The 21,297-nt window shown below is 35.2% G+C and overlaps 1 protein-coding gene across 3 annotated transcripts in view; it reads left to right on the forward strand.

The window, feature by feature from the left end:
* Nucleotides 1-21,297, forward strand: part of SMCHD1 (structural maintenance of chromosomes flexible hinge domain containing 1) — a 151,870-nt gene that overhangs the window by 81,818 nt on the left and 48,755 nt on the right. For all 3 annotated transcript variants that reach the window (XR_002735005.3, XM_023228532.3, XM_023228533.3), the window contains exons 26-34: nucleotides 4,686-4,834; nucleotides 5,721-5,809; nucleotides 6,953-7,071; nucleotides 10,007-10,174; nucleotides 13,762-13,887; nucleotides 16,273-16,352; nucleotides 16,597-16,754; nucleotides 17,984-18,099; nucleotides 19,201-19,265. Coding sequence is in view for 2 of the 3 variants with exons in the window: in XM_023228532.3 (XP_023084300.1) it covers nucleotides 4,686-4,834; nucleotides 5,721-5,809; nucleotides 6,953-7,071; nucleotides 10,007-10,174; nucleotides 13,762-13,887; nucleotides 16,273-16,352; nucleotides 16,597-16,754; nucleotides 17,984-18,099; nucleotides 19,201-19,265 (1,070 nt within the window). In the remaining variant the exon portion in view is untranslated. The remainder of the gene's footprint in view (nucleotides 1-4,685; nucleotides 4,835-5,720; nucleotides 5,810-6,952; nucleotides 7,072-10,006; nucleotides 10,175-13,761; nucleotides 13,888-16,272; nucleotides 16,353-16,596; nucleotides 16,755-17,983; nucleotides 18,100-19,200; nucleotides 19,266-21,297) is intronic.

Below are 21,297 nucleotides of genomic sequence, written 5' to 3' on the forward strand. Positions count from 1 at the left end.
TGGAACAAATTTACATTCTCAAGGTAAACATGATTGTATTGGAACAAATTTGCATTTTCAAAGTAAGCATTGTAACAGAACTTACTGTACTTTTTTCCCCTTGATGTCTATGGAGATAAAATTCCCAAGTGTGGAAAAAGAATTTACCAAAATTCCAGGCTTTTTGAGGTAGTTAGAAATAAGCATTCCTCCATGTCTATAGAGCTGACATTCATAGACTCTTAGTAAGGAGTCCCAGTTAACCAAATTTTTGGAGAGTTAACATTGTTTGGCAATTGCTCTTTCAGACTGGTATACACCATACCCATCCTGTGTTGCCAAACATAAGATCTGGTATTTCAAAAGGATCATTTAGCATGGGTTCAACTGAGTTTTAAAATCTTATTTGGAGCAATGCTCGTTCTAGCCAGCTTTTTTCCCCTTTGTAATGAGGGAAGAGAGAATTGAGATAGAAATAATTCTGATTCCACTTGGAAAGGAGGTAACCATTTTTTCTCTGTAAGCAGATTTGAAGGTAAGTAGTGGTTTAATAGTGGTGCCAGGGATGTGGCTTCTGAGCTATTTCCTTCTTTCTCACAATCATGCTTCCACTTCCTCGTTTCTTAAGAAGTTTAAGAAAAACATTGAGTGGAGAGCCTCTCCCTATCATACCTTCTCTAAGATTGTTGCCTGCATTTGACACATTGTGCCTCTAATTTGGTAATTATGTATGTCTATGCACTTCTTCATTGACAGTAAAAGATAGTGAATACTCCTTTTTTCTTAAGTTGAATGTACAGCCTTTACATTGGTTTTGTGGTGTTGAGAGAATTAAGCCAAGATAGAGGGAATTCAGCCTGAACTGAGCTGGGCAATCTGTTCAGAGGGGTACACAGCCAGGGTGAGTGAGGAAAGCCTTTTATCTTTTTTGTGGAACTCCTTCTTAGTTTTCTTTTCTTTTTTTTTTTTTAATACAATAAGAACAGAGACTAAAGATGGTTTTAAAAGATAAAAAGGTAACTAAAAACATTAGAGCAGCATAAACTAGGAAACAGAATATTAGTGATTTTCATTAAAAAATTAATTCACCACGGGCCAGGTGTGGTGGCTCACACCTGTAATCCCAACACTTTGAGAGGCTGAGGCAGGTGAATCATGAGGTTGAGAGTTCAAGACCAGCTGGCCAAGATGGTGAAACCCCATCTCTACTAAAAAAATACAAAAATTAGCCAGGTGTGGTGGCGGGCACCTGTAATCCCAGCTACTCAGGAGGTTGAGAGAGAGAATTGGTTGAACCCAAGAGTCGGAGGTTGCAGTGAGCTGAGATAGCGCCATTGTACTCCAGCCTGGGCGACAGAGTGAGACTCGTCTCAAAAAAAAAAAAGTTAATTCACGACGTCAAGTAGACTTTATTTTTGAGATTCAAGGTTGGTTCAACATACGCAAATAAATAAGTGTGATTTGCCACATAAGCAAAATTAAAACCATATGATTTAATATGGTTTCAATAGATGCAGAAAATGCTTTTGATAAAATCCAACATCCCTTAGTGATAAAAGCCATCACTAGATATTGAAGAATACACCTCAGGATAATGAGAGCCATCCATGACAAACCCACAGCCAACATCATATCAAACAGGCAAAAGCTGGAACCATTCCCCTTGAGAACTGGAACAAGACAAGGATGCCTGCTCTCACCAATTCTATTCAACATAGTACTGGAAGTTCTACCCAGAGCAATCAGGCAAGAGAAAAATAAAAGGTATCCAAATAGGAAAATAAGTCAAACTGTCTCTTCGTTGTGGAGGTGATTCTATACCTAGAAAACACTAAAGACTCTGCCAAAAACCTCCTGGAACTGATAAACAACTTCAGTAGGGTTTCAGAATGCAAAGTTAGTGTACAAAACTAGTAGCATTTCTGTATATCAGTAACTTTTAAGCTGAAAGCCAAATCAGTCCCATTTATGGTAGCCACAAAAAATGCAAAATGCCTAGGAATACATCTAGCCAAGGAAGTGAAAGATCTCTACAAGGAGAACTGCAACACTACTGAAAGAAATTGTAGATAATACCCACAAGAAGGGAAAAACATTCATGCTCATGAGTCAGAAGAACTAGTATGATTCAAGTGACCATACTGCCCAAAGGAATCTATAGATTCAGTGTTGTTCATATCAAACTACTGTCATTTTTCACAGAATTGGAAAAAAGCTATTATAAATTTCATATGGAACTAAAAAAGGGCTCAAAGCAATCCTAAGCAAAAATAACAAAATGAGAGGCATCACACTACTCATCTTCAAACTGTACTACAGAGCTACAGTCACCAAAACAGCATGCTGCCAGCACAAAAACAAATACATAGACCAATGGAGGAGGCTGGAGAACCCAGAAATAAACCTGTACACGTAGAGCTATCTGATCTTTGACAAAGGTGACAATAACAAGCAATGGGAAAGGACTCCCTATTCAAAAAATTGTGCCGGGATAACTGGCTAGCCATATGCAGAAGAATGAAACTGGATCCCTACCTTTTACCTTATACAAAAATTAACTCAAGGTGGATTAAAGACTTAAATGTAAGATTTCAAACCGTAAAAATTCTAGAAGAAAACCTAGGCAATAGCCATTCTGGACGTCGGCCCTGACGAAGAATTTATGACCAAGTCCCCAAAAGCAGTTACAACACAAACAAAAGTTGACAAGTGGGCCCTAATCAAACTAAAGAGCTGCACAGCGAAAGAAACTACCAACAGAGTAAACAGACAGACTACAGAATGGAAAAAAATATTAACAAGCTATATATTCTAAAAAGGTCTAATATCCAGAATCTATAAGGAACTTTAACAAGCAAAAAACAACCCCATTTAAAAAATGGGCAAAGGATATGAACAGATAACTTGTTAAGAGAATACATACATGTGGGTCAGCAAATATATGAAAAAAATGCTCAACATCATAATCATAATCATAGAGAAATGCAAATCAAAAGCAATGAGATACCATCTCACACCAGTCAGAATGACTATATTTAAAAATAACAGACGTCAAAAAGTAACAGATGTTGGCAAGGTTGTAGAGAAGAAGGAATACTTATGCACTGTTGGTGGGACTGTAAATTAGTTCAGCCACTGTGGAGAGCAGTTTGGAGATTTCTCAACCTTAAATAGAACTACCATTTGAACCAGCAATACCATTACTATATATATACCCAAAGGAAAACACACCATTTCACCAAATATACATGCAGTCTCTGTTTGTCTCAGCACTATTCACAACAACAAAGACATAGGTGACTATCAGTAGTGGACTGGATAAAGAAAATACACCACAGAATACTACACAGACATAAAAAAGAACAAAATCATGTCCTTTGCAGCAACATGGATGCAGCTGGAGGCCATTATCTTAAGTGAATTAATACAGGAACAGGAACCCAAATACTGAATGGTCTCACTTGTAAGTGGGAGCTAAACGTTAAATACCCATGGAAAATATAGGAACAGTAGACACTAGAGATTCCAAAAAAGGGGAGGGTAGTAGCAAGGGTTGAAAAACTACCTATTGGGTACTATTCTCATTACCTGGGCAATAGGATAACTCATAGACCAAACCTCAGCGACATGCAATTTACTCATGTAACAAACCTGTATATGTACCCAGTAGTGAACCTAAAAGTAGAGGAAAAATAAAATGTAAATTAGAATTTTTTTAAAAGAAAGATTGTTAGTGATTTTAAGGCCAGGTATGGTGGCTCACATATGTAATCCTAGCACTTTGGAAGGCTGAGGTGAGAGGATTGTTGGAGGCTAGGAGTTTAAGACCAGCATGGGCAACATAGTGAGACCCCATCTTAACAAAAACTTAGGCAGACCTGGTGGTGCATGCCTGTAGTCTCAGGTACTCAGGAGACTGGGGCAAGAGCATTGCTTGAGCCCAGCAGTTGGAGGCTCCAGTGAGCTGTGATCATGCCATTGCACTCCAACCTGGGCTACAGAGCGAGACCTTGTCTATAAAATCTAAAAGTAAAAATAGAATATGGTGATTTTAAAATCAACTATAGAAGTCTAAATAAAAGTAGAGAGAAAGTTGAGGTCAGAATTCTTAAATAGAAAGTATTGGAAGTTTAAAAGTAAGGACAAAGTAGAGCAAACGACTTGAAAAAGTTTGGATTAAATGACAAAATACGGAATGTAAGAGGTGTAAATTAATACAGAACTGAAAGCACCCAAGAAGAGATTAAGGCCAAAGTATGTCCAGAAAGTTAGATAAAACTTTTTTTTCTCACCTTGCTGAGTAAGAATAAGGTCCACCTAGATCTCATTCAAAGCCTTCCCATAAATAGGATTCTTTTCAAAAAATAATTGAATATTGCTTTTCAGAATTACATGATCTGATTTATATGTTACTTTTAAACGATAATGGCCACAGTGATACTTTTGTGGCAAAGCACTAAAGAAATGACTGAAGAATTTTTATTTTGTCTCACTAAAAAATAGGGCAACATTAACAACAGAGACAAAGGGGATGCCTTCGTATCATAGTAGTATATGAACCACACCATTTCTGACCATAAAGAGACTTTTTTCTTGGGGGTGAAGAAGATGGATTATAATGTAGTTTTAAAAGTAAGATAAGTGGCAGTAGGAGAACATTACACAGACTAAGCTTTATTATTCTTAAATATACCATTTTCTTCTAGGTTAATTGGACTCCTGAGATTAACAAAGAACACTTGCTACAGGGTCTTCTTCCTGATGTGCAAGTACCAACATCTGTAAAAGATATGCGCTATTGCCAGGTTTCATTCCAAGATGATCATGTGTCTTTGGAAAGTGCATTTACAGTAAGGTTTGTGGACTCATTATATTTTACAGCCTGTGGCAACAAAATACTTTCCTCCATTGCACATATATGAAAGTTGTTTTTAATGTAAAAATACTACAGTTTCAATGAAATATGATAGATTGTCTTTGGAATAAAGTGTCATTGGTGATAGCGATTAATTTTTGTTATCACTATAACCTTGCACTGAATTGGCCTTCTAGTATTTGGAACCTTTATTAAAGGAAAGTTTAGTGCCAGCAACAGTGAAAACACCTGCAAAATGACAAAGACATGAAAAATACAAAAGATACAATGTGATCAGTCAGTGTTGTTCAGAAGGAAAAATTCTTTCATTGCTTAGTGAGAATTTTTAAAGCTGAGGGTCCCACCAGAGTTAATATGTAGAACTTATATTGAAGGGACAGAATTAAGTGAATGTGTAAAAAAAAAACTTTTACACTGGCCTATCAATTTCTTGGCCACCTCTTTTCCAATAACCTCTTGGACTTTAATTCCTCTACCCATTTCTATACTTTTCCCAACACTTAGGTTAGTTCTGTTTTTGAGATAGAATTTTCAAATGCGCTGCATTCTGACCGTGATGACATCACTCAATGAGTTATTAACTCGTCTGTTTTCTTGTCATAATTTCCTCTTAATCCAGCATAAATACTGTGACTTAACATGTCTGTAAGTTTTTGGTCCGTATTGTCTACTATCTTTGCAAAGTATCTTTTTCCTGTTTTCTTTTGGGTTAATAGCAGATTATATAAATTAAACAGTTATTTGAAGGGGTGTTATTATATTTGAGTTATTGGATACGAACATTATATATGTTATTCTGTAGCATGTTGGAACTACTTCAATTAATGGTCTAAGTAAAGACTTCTAACTTGTTAAACAATTTCAGACCACTTCCTGATGAACCTAAACATTTAAAATGTGAGATGAAAGGAGGAAAAACTGTACAGATTGGCCAAGAGCTTCAAGGAGAAGTAGGTTAGTATAGCTTGCTTTAAAAACAAACAACAAAAATACTTCTGATGTTTCCTTCTATGGATGTTTAGATACGTAATCTGAAAGGAAAGCTTTTGGGTTCATATAATGTTATTGGTTTAAAATCTGTTGTCAGACAAGATTGAAGTATTTTCATTATGTTTGCCCAGGCTGACATAGCTTTGAAATTAGTTTGACAAACATATTTTGTTGAAAAAAATCTTGCCTTTTGTTAGAAGTAATAATATTACTAATTAGAAGTTAATAAGAAAAGTATAAAGTAAGCTTGGCATGGTACACATGCCTGTGGTCCCAGCTACCCAGGAGGCTGAGGCGAGAGGATTGCCTGAACCAAGGGGTTTGAGGCCAGCCTGGACAAAATAGTGATACTGTACTCCTAAAAAAATTCTTTTTAAGTTCTGGGATACATGTGCAGAACGTGCAGGTTTGTTACGTAGGTATACACGTGCCATGGTGGTTTGCTGCACCCATCAACCCGTCATCTACGTTAGGTATTTCTCTTAAGTGCTATCCCTCGCCTAGCCCCTACTCCCCGACAGGCCCTGGTGTGTAATGTTCCCCTCCCTGTGTCCGTGTGTTCTCATTGTTCAACTCGCACTTAAGAGTGAGAACATGCGGTGTTTGGTTTTCTGTTTCTGTGTTAGTTTGCTGAGAATGATGGTTTCCAGCTTCATCCATGTCCCTGCAAAGAACATGAACTGATCATTTTTTATGGCTGCATAGTATTCCATGGTGTATTTGTGCCACATTTTCTTTATCCAGTCTATCATTGATGGGCATTTGGATTAAAAAATTCTTTTTTAAACATGAAAGTATAACGTACGTGTATGAATGGATTCCTATGTATTTTTTCTTATGTCTAGAAAATTACTTTAAAATATTATCTTCAAATTTTCATGGTAAAAAAATCTGATTAACATTAGCATCGTGTTAAATGTAGTTGAAAGTATACTTATGTAAATCTTTATTTTATAGTGAATTTAAAAAATGAGTATAATTATTTTATACCAAAAATTAGTAAGAGAACAAAGAGTAAGTTTCTAAGCATGTTTTTATAAAGTATATTGTAGATATTTATATCTTCTATTAAAAGATAAGACTAAAATAAAACTTCCCCTTTTTTAGTTATAATAATTACGGATCAGTACGGAAATCAGATTCAAGCATTTTCACCAAGTTCTTTATCTTCTTTGTCAATTGCTGGGGTTGGACTTGATAGCTCAAATTTGAAAACAACTTTTCAGGTATGGTTACTTTCTATACCATGTTGGTTTGATTCATTCTATTGTTATATGTGTAACAAAACGTTTGGGAAAAACTAGTATAACAAAAAAGTTTGATTTTAGTTTTTAAATTGAAAAGTCATAAAAGGCATTTAAAAATCTTATAATGAAAAAGTTTGAACATACGCAGAAATAAACATAGAATGGGTATTTCTTGTGTTCCCATCATCTTCAACAGTCATCATTCTCCCCATACCATATCATTTTGAAGCAAATTCCAGACATCATACCATTTTATCCATAAAGATTGTGGTATATAGATTTTTTTGATAGCTTTTCATAGTAGCTGTTTAAATAAAATTTCTTGGTGTTTAAACTCTGTATTAACAGGATGCTGAGGAGAAAAATCATTGTAAAGGTTTGCAACTGTGCAGTTAATTCAGGTTAGCTTAAAAAAATAAAAACTCTGGTGGAATTCTTTCAGTTTAAAACAAACAAGCATGCTGTACTCTGCTTGGAGAGGTAGAGACAGCTTTAGCGAAAAGGACATGGTGGAGTTGGGTCTTAAGGAACCTGCCAGTCCACAGTGGGTGAGAGAGAAGATCTCTCAGGTCAAAGGGAAGTTAAATTCATTTAGATCATTGAATGCTTTTTAAAACGTTTCCTCTCTGAGAGTCTCTATTACACTTTTTCTTAACAGGGGCAGTCACAAAAATAACTTTCATGTTTCCCTTCTAACTAACGTTTCTGTCTCCAGTAATCTGTTCTGCTCTTTTCTAATGTTGAGAGCATCATTTTCACTACTGAGGAACTTTGAATGATATTTTGTTCCCTCCACAATGATAAAATGTGCTCTTTGACTTTTAGGTTCTTCCATTTTCTAGCTTCACGCTACAGGTAGATGAAATCAGAAAATAAATGTGCTCCTGTGGTTATGAATAAACAATCCCTGCTTCCTATCATTCTGTGCACAGGCTCCTAATTGTTCCTAAATTATAACCCATCTTCCTACATCTTCAGTTATTCTACTAGATCCATCCCACCAGCATGTAAACATGCTGGAATGTCACTCATCTTAAACAAACAAAAGGAAAAATCCCTCCAGAAAAACCAGCAAGGCTTCATTTGGCTCTGTATTCTTGTCCATCTACTGCCCTCCTCCATTTTATAGTAAAACTCCTTGGAAGAGTTGTATGTTTTCACATCCTTTTCTGTCATTCTGTAGCAAGCCACTCTCATCATGTTTTTCTGCTCTGTTCTACCTGACCAAATCCAGGGGTCAATTTTCAGTTCTCGTGCTACCCATTAGACCTATCAGCATGTTACATTCTACTGCATTTGAAATCAGTTGCCTTAGTATGGCCTGTAATACCTATAGTATTCCACCCTACCATGATCTCACCCCTTTCTCTCTCCATAGCTCTTTACTCTCCAGCCAAGTGGACTTTTTTTCTACTTCTGTTGTTCTGTAATTGACGTATACCATCTTGGCCCATTTTCAGAATTATATATTTAATTCTGTTTGTACCCATCTACAATTTGTAAATGCAATTTCATTTTCAAGATTTGAAATAAAACCAGAACAACTTCCAACATGACTTTAAAAAAGAAATCACCCCTTCAGAAGGGCTTTTGGTTCAGAAGAGCTATCAAATTTGCAACCCTAAGATAGACTTCACATATTTTGAACTTCAGTACATTTTACTAAGGAATATCTATTTAATTTGTTTTCTGAATATTGAAAAATTCTTCTATGCTTATTGGACTTTTAGGAGAGATTAATTTTGATTATTTTGCAGTGACTTTTTACATAAAATGTTCTGTTCTACAGATCATGGAGAACATAAAACATGAAGTTTTCTCTCTGATTTATTTATTTAACTTTTTGAGATAGGATCTCACTCTTTTGCCCGGGCTGGAGCGCAGTACAATGTTGTGAATATGGCTCACTGTAGCTTCGACCTCCTGGGCTCAAGTGATCCCACCAGAGCCTCCCAACTAGCTGGGACTATAGATGCTTGCCACTTCACCTGGCTAATTTTAAAATTTTTTGTAGAGATGGGGTCTTACTCCGTTGCCCAGGCTGGTCGTGAACTCCTGGGCTCAAGGGATCCTTTTGCCTAGGCCTCGTAAAGTGCTGGGATTATATAGTCAGGAGCCACTGTGCCTGGCCTGATTTTAAAATTTTGGTGAAATACTGTTACAGCAGCCCAGAAACAAAAGCAAAATTTTGATGAAGTAGATTTGTACCTAGTAGAAATTTAAGATGACTGAATCTTCAAGGGTCACCGTTAAAATATGAATACTATAGCACTCACGCCAGTGTGGAATCATTCAGTCATATTGCAGAGATTATAGGCTAGTTTCATTGATTCTCATTAATATGATGTGTTAGGCATTGTTCTAAGTAATAGAGATTGAGTAGTGACAGATCAAAGCTCCTGCCCTTGTGGAAATCATCTTGTCACGGAGAGGACATGCATTAGATGAGAAATAAGAGGTAAGAAAAATGAAGTAAGGAAGGGGATAGATAGTATGCCAATAAGTAAGGTGATCAGGGAAGAGCCTCTTATTAAGGTATCATGTACAAAAATCTAAAGAAAAACAATGTGTATATCTGGTAAGTAATGTTGCAAACAGGGAAAGAAAAGTATAAAGCTGTTCAGGTAGCAGAAAGGAGAAAGTACAAGGAAGAGGGAAATTAAGAAAAGATAAGATAAAGAGACATAGCCAGAACCTTTTGGATCCCCTACCCCTTGAAAGAAGAAATTCAGTCTCTCCTCTCTTGAAAATAAAATTTATGACATGCCATTATTGCATAGGTACAATTTATTTTCTGTCCTGTTACCAAGAAACACATCTGTATGCCCATGGGTTAATGACAAAACATTTTATTTTGTTTTTCTGAAAACTAAGTGATACCCCCTGTCTTTCTCAATGTACTTTTCCTCACTAGGAAAACACACAGAGTATAAGTGTAAGAGGCATCAAATTTATTCCAGGTCCTCCTGGAAATAAGGATCTTTGTTTTACTTGGCACGAGTTTTCTGACTTTATTCGAGTGCAACTAATTTCTGGACCTCCTGCTAAACTTCTTCTTATAGACTGGCCAGAACTGAAGGAGGTAAGTCACTTCATGTCTTCACTGAAATAATTTAATATTACATGGCCTATTACTTTCAGATTGTCAGTGGATCAGAACAGATATATTTTGTTGCTAAAATAACAACTAACAGTTGTTAACAGTAAAAATAACAAAAGAGCAAGGTAATGTGAGTCTTAATACTTTGCTATTTGATTCATCATTGTGTCCTCATTTGTTAAAAATGAGTGTAATAATTCAGATCTTAAAAACTACAGAGAATTTCAAACATGCGTAAAAATAAAAAGAATAGCATAGCGAACTCCCATGTGCCAATTACCTAGTTTCTACAGTTACTGATTTTTGCCAATTTTGTTCTTTGTTCTCTTATACTAATCTAATAACTTCTTGTTGGAGTTTTAAAAAGCATATCTCAGACATCAAGTCATACCCATAAAAACTTCAGTATGCCTTCCTATGCAAGTACTTAAATTTTAAACACTAATTTTGTAAATGTCTGCCAAATCCTTTGATTTTTTTTTGTTTGTTTTTTGTTTTTTTTACTGAAGTTTTAGAATTCTAATTTGACGGACAAAAATTGTACATGTTTATTGTGTACAACATATTTTGAAATATGTATACATTGTGGAATGGCTAAATCAAGCTAATTAACACACATATTACTTCACTTTTTTTTGTGGTGAAGACATTTGAAATCTATTCTCTTAGCAGTTTTGAAGAATGCAATATACTATTAACTATAATCATCATCATACAATTGATCTTTTGAACTTAATACCCCTATCTAACTGAAATTTTGTATCCTTTGATGGAATTCTAGTTTTAAAATGTCCAGATTCTGGCATTTGCTTGTGGAATAGCAGGGCTTTAACGTTTTTTTTTTTTGTTTTTTGTTTTTGTTTTTGTTTTGTTTTGTTTTGTTTTGTTTTGTTTTGAAACAGTTTCTCTTGTTACCCAGGCTGGAGTGTGGAGTGCATTGGCACGATCTTGGCTCACTGCAGCTTCCACCTCCTGGGTTCAAGTGATTATCCTGCCTCAGCCTCCCAAGTAGCTGGGATTACAGGCATGTGCCACCATGCCCGGCTAATTTTGTATTTTTAGTAAAGATAGAATTTCACCATGTTGGCCATAGTTGGTCTCAAACTCCTGACCTCAGGCAGTATGTCCACTTTGGCCTCCCGAAGTGCTGGGATTACAGGCATGAGCCACCGCACTCAGCCAGGACTTTGTTGATGTGATAGCTAACTTTGAAAAAATTTTTATTTAAAAAATTTAAAAAATTGTTTATTTTTAATAGAGACAGGATTTCACCATGTTGACCAAGCTGATCTTGAGCTCCTAGGCCCAAGCGATTCTTCTGCCTCATTCTCCCAAAGTGCTGGTATTACAGGTGTGAACTACCGTTCCCAGCCCACATTTTCTGTAAAAGAAAATGAACTCACACAATCATGGTAGTAGGTGAATTTATCTTAGTAAAGGGGCAGGTTGTCTAAGAAAGTTAACATGCTCATGCCTTAGTTTGAGATTGCTCTTTTTCACTTGTGAGTTTAAAAAGCAGATAAACTGGTTATGACAGTGTGCTTTATAAAACACAGTTTTTAAAATAATAATGTGTTGACTAAAGGGTTTTACTGAAAAGCCAGTGCATTTTTTTTTCTGGGAGCACTTACAAAACATAAATTAACCCACTTTTTATACCTATTGATGCCAATAAGGGATTTGTTGATTGACTATCACCTGGAACAGTTGTGTGAAATAGTTTTGAGGTGGAAAAAACTGGACATGTTTGTCTTATATCGTTTTGGGGGATAAATATAAAAAAAATAATGATGGCTCTTGGCTCAAAAATTTGTAAGAGTTTTTGTAGAACCATAATAATCCAGAAACTTAAAACATAAACGAATATATCAGTCTGTTGAGATATGGTCATATGTAGCTGAGGCTAGAAAAATGATTATTTGATATCTAATTTTTCTAAGTTTTCTAATTGCTGACCCATCTTCTCCCTGATAGGATCTGTTCACAGAGGAGGAACGGATATAATATATAAACATGATGAATAGAAAAATATATGGGTGTTAATAAATACATATATTATTCTTTATAAATAAGGGAGCTGGCCAGGTGCAGTGGCTCATGCCTTGTAATCCCAGCACTTTGGGAGACCAAGGTGGAAGAATTGCTTGAGCCCAGGAGTTAAAAAGTACCAGGTGGGGCAACATAGTGAGAATTTGTCTCTGTAAAAAAGTAAAAGAAAAAAGATAAGTAAATGAGGAAACTGAAATTCTGAAATATTAACATTCCAGTATTAAAAAGTGACATTAAATGTGATGTTAAAATGCTTATGAACTTTTTTTTTTTTTGGAAATTTGCTTTTTCTATTTTCTAGAAAACATTATTATTAGCCATTTGGGCTGCAAGTCATTTACTTAAAGGTAACCTTTGAAAGTAGCTAGGAGTCCTTTAAAAACTTAGACTGTCCTTTAAAGGTAGTTTTGGTAAACAGTTACTTGATTAGGAATGAAATACTGTATGTTTACATTTGGAAACTCAGCAGTTTTCAAAATTCAAGCTTTTTGTAAACTTTGGCAGAGGGAACAAGGCTGTAGCTGTGTAAACTTTGTGGTAGAGGGACACAACTAAACCAATCTCAAGGGTCTTTGGTTTTTTCATAATGTCTTATCCATAGCAGAATGTTAATTTTTCTTTCCATTTTCAGCAGCCTTTTCCCGTAATCTGGTAACCAACTACCTCAGTTAAGAGTAGGGGATAGAGGAAGCAGAAGGAACATTCTTGTTAGAGGAGAGGTGATAAATCAGTTTTTTGTTTTTGTTGTTCTTTAGTTCCCTTCCATCTTTTGTAAACTTCTAAAATGTTGACCCAGAGGATTGGGCTTTTGTCAGGTATCTTGTTTAACACTGTGTTTCCTTTGATGTGCCCAATATTAATAGGTCAGTAAGCAGATTTCTAGAATTATACAGCCTTACATATTAGCTAGGGAAAAAGCAAGAAGCATTTTAAGTCAACAAGACAGTGTAGATTATCAGTGAATTGTCCTATTTAACCAAGGGCTAGAAAGCCATGTTACTACTTTTAATGCACAATGGCAAGAGAGCTGAACATTAACTGAAGGAGAAGCTAAACTAGAGATTGCCAATGCTAAATCTGAGAACCAAAGATAGGTTTCCATTTCTGTTGAACACATTCTAGTACTTACATAGCATTTGCATTGTGTTAGATGTTATAAGTAATCTAAAGATGATTTCAGGTGTACGCTTAGGTTATATGCAAATACTATGCAATTTTATATGAAAAAGTTGAATATCTGCAGCTTTTGGTATCCACTAGGGGTGTAGAACCAATCTCCTGTGGTACTGAGGGAAGACTGTAGTGTCAGGTGTTGCTTTACCTTTTTTCAGATCATTTATCATTTCGATAAGAGGGTCACACAATTTAGTTGACTTTCAAAAGTTTGTTTTCATTGACCAAAGAAGCCATTTGCGAATAGAACAGAGATAAATTAAGTGATCGTTACATAAGTATACAAGTAATTGCATTGTTTGGCCCATATATTTTAGTGTTTCTTAAAATATTTCTATTCTTTTCAGTGCATTCCAGTGATTAATGGAAGAGATTTACAGAACCCTATTATTGTTCAACTTTGTGATCAGTGGGATAATCCAGCACCGGTACAACATGTTAAAATAAGTCTTACAAAAGCTAGCAATTTAAAGGTAAGTTTTAAACTTCCTTACATCTTCATTTAAAATTCTGGATTTCATTTTCATGATAGTATCTTTAGCTGTCATATTGCTTCTTTTTTAAAAAATATATTTTACGTAATCTTTATTATTTACTTAGCGTAAATAAACCTCAAAAAATTTTTAAATTATTTTGAGGAAGTAGAATTTATATCTTACAATAGTACAACAAGGGGCCAACATTGTACAGTTATGACTGTTTTAATGTTTCTTATATAGTACTAGTAAGATTTGCATTTCAGATTAGGATGAATACATAGATAATTAACCCTGACAAAGTGAATGAAGACAGATACCACAGGGACCCACAGAATGGATTAAGGAACAGGCATTATTGGGGAAACATACATGGTGAGGCTAAACAAAAAGAGTCATGCAGGTAACTATCCTCTACTTATAGAGAGCTACCAGATCCTGGGCAGAGCTGCTAGAACGTGCTGGTATATTCTAGGGTGAGGCTCCTGCCCTCTGTGGTTCTTCTTATGGGGCAAGTATGAACATGGTCTTATAAAGTTGGGGGACAATCTTCACTACCAGAATGTTCAAGATTAGGTATCAGTTATTCCCATGAGTATTGAGAAGCTGCTTGGGATCTAGGGGCTGGTGCAAAGTTGGAGGCCCTCCTTCTAGGGGAAAGAGGAAAAGCTGCTAGTTGTTGCAAAGGTGTGTGTGTGTGTGTGTATGTGTATGTGTGTGTGTGTATAATTTTTTTTTTTTTTTTTTCCTGAGAGAGAGAGTCTCACTGCAACGCCCAGGGTGGAGTGCAATGGCGTGATCTTGGCTCACTGCAACCTCTGCCTCCCAGGTTCAAGTGATTCTCCTGCCTCAGCCTCCTGAGTAGTTGGGATTACAGGCATGTGCCATCATGCCTGGCTAATTTTTGTATTTTTAGTAGAAACGGAGTTTCACCATGTTGGCCAGGCTGTTCTAAAACTCCTGACCTCAGGTAATCCACCTGCCTTGGCCTCCCAAAGTGCTGGGATTACAGGCGTGAGCCACCATGCCTGGCCATAAAGTTGTATTTTTATACTGTCTCTTCTATTTGTTGAAGGGAATTTATTGGTCCCAGCCAGGTTGTTGCTAGGCAAGCCAGGGGGAGTTGGGGTCATATTCAGACAATCTTGAGTATCCCTCCACATATAAAAAATAAATATAAATGTAATGGAGAAATCAGTTGATATTATGTAAAGGTGATGTTTCTCTTGCAATTATTTATAGTTCAATCAGAATCCCAGTAGGGATTTCCCAGAACCTGAAAAGGTGATCTTAAAAGTTGTATGGAAGATTAAAGTGCCAAGAATGGCTTGTTATACACATGGACCTGTTTTCATAGTAATTACAGATGGAGTTTTTAAATGAGTCTGTTAAATGAGTCTGATATTGCTGCTATAAGACCTGAAAAGACTTACTTCTCTGGCTTGTCAGTAAGGATTTGATACCAAGATGGGAGACTTATTTTGAAAAAGATGGGTTGAGAGACAATGGACCAGAGAGTAATTGGGACAGGTATAAACATAGGAATTCATCCTATCATTTCAAGTGTGCTTTCTCATTTTTTCCTATTCAGCTGTTGCTTTTCCTGTCTGCATGTACCATTATTACCTATTCTTTAGGTTCTATTAAGTTGAGATGGGTTTTAGGGTTTGGGAGAAAGTCTGATTTTTCTTCTACTGTGGTCTACAAATTCACTGTTACTCTGAATGTTTGTTTCCAGTAGAGTTAGACGACGATTATTTTTAACCCCGTAATAAAGATATGATTCTGGTTTCTGGAGAACCATCTGTAAAAGGCTGAGAGACCCTTCTAAATCCGTTACTAGGAAATGTGGCCATTGATTCTTAATCTCATGAAAGTGAAAGCTTAGTTATCACTGTGAATGTAGTATTGCAGCAAAAATTTGAGAAGCGTATCTGAGTAAACATTCAAGAGAAAAATGAAGAATGAAGATAGTGCTATGATCCTTTGACTTGAGTATGTGTGTACAGTATCTATTTCTCCAGTGCAGTCCCCTATACCTGCCCCAGCTTTAGAATGTACCTTCAGTGTTTGTGTAAACAAACTTCATTTGATGTATCAGTGATATTGAAACGGTGAACTAGAAATCTGCAGCTTAGTAACTGAAATACATTAAATTCTAGTGAAATTGATCAAGATGAGTGATTGTTACTTTACTTTGGATTGTATCATTACATGCTACATTATTCCAACTAGTTCAGATTTTTAAAATTTAGATTTTGGAAGTATGCAAATACTGCTTTTAAAATAGGAATAGAGGAAAAGAACATTGTAATGGAAGAAAAGAACTTGATTGATCTCTAGAATTTTCTAATTAACCATTTTGTTTTGTTTTGTTTTTAGCTCACACCTTCAAACCAACAGCATAAAACAGATGAGAAAGGCAGGGCTAATTTGGGAGTATTCAGTGTTTTTGCCCCTAGGTAAGAACCAAAAGTTTGATAGTTGTTGGTGTTATAGAGATTCATTTTTCTTCTACTGCTTGCTGAAGTTAAAAGTAATGACTATCCTTCTATTTAATGTTAGGCAAGAGTTGAGACTGAATAGAAGTTGAGAGGTTTTCTAAGAGTTGAACTTTGCGTAAATTGTCTCAGAATTTTTAGGTTATTAACTAAAATTAACTAAATGTAATTTGAACCCCTCTCCTCTTTTGTTTTGTTTTGTTAGAGGAGAGCATACTCTGCAGGTTAAAGCCATCTATAACAAAAGTATCATAGAAGGACCTGTAATTAAGTTAATGATTCTTCCAGATCCAGAAAAACCCGTTCGTCTCAATGTTAAATATGACAAAGATGCTTCCTTCTTAGCAGGGGGTCTTTTCACTGGTGAGTATTTCATATACATAAATAAATCTATAATGATAATTTGCTTTGTACATTAGTGGAATAAATTACTTATCCTAGGTGTTTAGCACAATAAAAAATCATGCTTATAATAGCCTTTTTTTAAAAAAAAAATCCTTTTAAGTGGCAAAGAAAATATATTTAACTTAGCAATGCCTACTCTCATTCCCGTGTCTTGCATTTATTTTAATATCAAGAATGAACTGAAAGTTCATACATAAACTGATAGGCTGAGGTAATTAATTCACGTGGTGTTTGTACATTCACTGAATTGTAAAATTGTGTGAAAGAAAAGGAACCAAATGGTGAGAATTAATGGAGTTATGCTCTACTAAATATTGTGTTGTGATCTTAAACCCATCATAACTAGAATCATTTAGCTTAATTTGAGTGAAAATATATCACATCAGCATTTATGATTAAAAATATTTAAGAAAAACAAACATTTATTAAATACTGCTATGTTAAGATACTATGCTGTGCTCTGAATTACAATAATGAGTAAGACAGTTTTCAATGTGCTCAGTCTAATATAGGAGACAGGGAACAAATGATTTCAATATTATGTGGCAGATATTAAGTCAATAGGAAATTAGTTTTTGCTTTACACAAATAATTTTCTGGAAGACTTCCATTTTCTTAAAAAGGTGAATCCCTGTACATAGTTTTAAGTAGTGAATGAAGCACCTCAAAGTTTAGATTTAAAAATTTTTGACAATAATTTTTAATAATTAAGTTACATGTATACATAGCTTTTTATACTTTATAAAGTAGACTCTCTATACCATATGTAAAATATTAAGTCTATTTCAGGGAGATCTATTTCCTGTTATTAAAAAACTATAATAACAGGTGCCAAATGAATGTTACAGGTGGTAAATATAATGGGAATATTATATATAATGATCTCTTGGCTATTGTATGCTATTGAAAATCATACAAGAAAGTAAATATTCTGTTCTTGGAATACATAAAGCATATGGTGCTATCACCAGTTGGCATAACTCTTAAGTTGCTGAGTATACATTCTAGTCTTTTTGGTCTTGTATGCTAGAATTTATACATTTCTTCATCAGAATTGTATTAACATTTAAATAACATGTATGCTTTAAACATTTAAATAAGATGTTTGCTTTAAGGCATACAATTATTTAACCATATCCATTAATTGAACTAGAAAGAAAATAATTTTTTAACGTTTACCATGACAGATTTTATGATTAGTGTTATTTCTGAAGATGACAGTATCATTAAAAATATTAATCCAGCACGTATTTGCATGAAAATGTGGAAGCTATCTACCAGTGGGAACCGACCCCCAGCAAATGTGAGTCTTGGGAAGCATTTTTTGAAGTTAAAAATAGTTCTTACATTTAACTTAAAACTAAATCTCATTTAATGTAAATATATAATGTTATATAAATTTGAGAAATGGAAGTTAATTCACTTCATTCCTTGGAGTTAAAGAAATTACATCAGTCTATGTTTCAAAATTGACAGTCGATGCTATTGAAAAAGAGTAGTCTACATTGTGATTTTTCTTAACATTTTAAGATGCCTACATAATAAAATTATTTCATCTGAAGGACAGTAGCACAAGGCAGAAGCTATTAAATATGAGGGGATAATAAAGAAAATGAGATAGTAAAGAGATAGGATTGATAGACTGCTTGAAAGAGAGTGGAGAGAGAGTTAGAGGGTCTAGAACAGTGCTGTCCAGTAGAAAGATCACACCTGGTGTTTCAGCTTTCTAGTAGCTACATTTAAAAGCTAAAAAGAAATAAGTAAAATTCTAGAGTTTTTAACCTAATACATCAAAAGTTACCATTTCAACAGATATTCAATAGTTTAAAAATTATTGCTGGGATTTCACATTCTTTTATCTTACTGAGTCTATGAAATTTGGTGTTTATTTTACACTGTGTATCAATTCAGACCAGTCACATTTCAAGTGCCCAGTAGCCACATATAGCCGTTGGCTACCACACTGGACAATGCAGATCTGAAATAAATCTAAAATTGGGAACTAAAGTTTATCAGGGTCCTGATATCATAATCCACTTCAACATTTATGGTTCATTTTGATCGTTGGTTTTGGAAACTATCTTGCTTAATTTATCCTAAATCTTTGCTTGCTTAATTTGGGCCATCAGTCCAGTCAAGTTGGTGTTATCTTAAAATAATATCACCGTAAAGTTCTATTGTGTGTCTTTTAATAATGGGGTGTCTTTCCACTGTCACTAATCTCACATTGTACCTTACATGTATTATGAAGATATATACATGTATATATATATATACCTGTATGTTTATAAACGGAATCCAGATACACATTCAGTGTAGGTATATAATAAGCTTTCCTCCTAAGTATACTATGTTAAATTTTGTCATTTTCCCCTCTCCCCTTCTCTCCTACTCCCCTTTCTAGGCAGAAACATTTAGTTGTAATAAAATAAAAGATAATGACAAGGAAGATGGCTGCTTCTATTTCAGGTATTTCTCAAAACATTTCATATTTTGAATACATATCTTGTTAACAAAGTAATTCAACCCTGGAGAGATATGTGGGCTCACCTGACGAAAAGTAATTTGTGATGAAATAGAAATACTAATGTCTCTAAAGTTTTGTCAGTTTTTTGGGAAAAGGTGTGTTTTCGTTTTTAAGCTTTAAATTAGTTTTAAGCTTTGTAAATTGTGATTGTATTTGCTTTTGAAACTATAGACGCCATCAGAAGATCTTTTATGTTGTCAGCGCACTTTATAACTTTTTATTATATATGAGGTTTCTATAAAGATTAGACTGGCTTTTAACATTTCTGTGGCTTTGAGCATGTTGCTGCTTCATTCTAGACCTCCATTTTCAAATCTGAAAAGATTATGTCTTAAGTTTCTTTAAAAAATCCTTTATCATCAGTAGGGTCAAAATGTTCATTATATTTGTTCAGTGCTTTTTCAGACTAACTAGTAAAGGACCAATCATGGACGCTCCACCCCTTACCTCTTCGTTATTACTGTCTTCTTCCTGTTGTGCATGCCACGCACACACTCGTGTAGACACACACATGCACATACTACAAACCCTGTCCTGATTTAGTCTTATTTAGAGTTCCGTTTGTATTAGCATACATCTCTATAGTCTCTGATTTAGTTGTGCCCATTTTTGAACTTGATATACAATTATGTTCTTTTGCATGTGACTTCTTTCACTCAGCATCGTGAGATTCTGTGGCATATAGCTATAAGTTCATTAATTTCCATTGCTGTATAGAAGTCCATTGTGTGAACACACTACAATTTTCCATTCTGTTAATGGCTATTTGCATTTTCAATTTTGGGCTATTACAAATAATGTTTATAACACTGGTGCTCATATAAAAGTAAAATTGTTGAGTCATAAGTTCATAGATGTGTATATTTATATATAGATGTGTATGTTAGATGTTAAATATATATGTTAAACATGGATGTGTATGTTTAACTTGAGTAGCTTGAGGGTTTATTTGTTTTTAACACAGAGCCTTGCTAGAGTGCAGTAGATAGAGTGCAATGGCTCACTGCAACCTCTGCTTCCCTGGCTCAAGCAAGCCCCATGCCTCAGCCTCCCAAGTAGCTGGGACTACAGGAATGTGCTGCCATGCCAAGCAAATTTATTTAGTTATTTTCTGTGTGTGTGGAGACCGGGTTTCACCAAGTTGCTCTGGCTAATCTCGAACTCCTGGGCTCAAAGCCATCTGCCCGCCTCAGCCTCCCAAAGTGGTGGGATTACAAGCATGAGCTACCGCGCCCAGCCCTTCCCAACACGGTTTTGTGGGTCTTTTCAGGTGTAGTCTTCTGGTGGACATGTAATAGAGTGGCATCACACTTACTTTTAATTTGCATTTCCTTGTTTATCATATATTTATTGGCCACTTAGATTACCTTTTGTGAAGTGCTTTTTTTGAGTATCTGAACAACTTTTGTATTTTTTTTATATTAATTTGTAGGAGTTCTTTATATATTAGAAATGTAAGCCTTTTGTTAGACATCTTTGCCTGTCCTGTGGCTTGCTTTCTCACTTTATGATATCTTGAACAGCAGTGGTTAATTTTTATATGAGCAAATGTGTTAACCATCTTTTTTATAGTTGATCTTCTTTGTGTCCTGTTTAAGTCTTCTCTTATACTTAGGTCATCAACACATTCTACTATATTATTGTGTTGGGGGTTCCCAAGACCAATGCCAGGTTTGATGATTCACCAGGAGGACTCAGGACTTAATATATAGTTGGGCTCATAGCTATGTTTTATTGAAACAAAAGAATTCAAAGTGAAATGAGCAAGGTAAAAAGCTCATGGGGTGATGTCCAAGGGAAACCAGACACAGAGGAAGCTTTCCAAGGATTCTGTCTTGGTGAAGTCACAGAGTATGTGCTTAGTTCCCCAGCAATAAATTGTGACAGTGCGTATAAAATGTTGTCAACCAGGGAAGCTCACTAGAGACTCAGCATTCAGGGTTTTTGTTAGGGTGTGGTCACATAGGCAGCCTC

This window comes from Piliocolobus tephrosceles, chromosome 18, assembly GCF_002776525.5.
Source record: "Piliocolobus tephrosceles isolate RC106 chromosome 18, ASM277652v3, whole genome shotgun sequence".
Lineage (NCBI taxonomy): Eukaryota > Metazoa > Chordata > Mammalia > Primates > Cercopithecidae > Piliocolobus > Piliocolobus tephrosceles.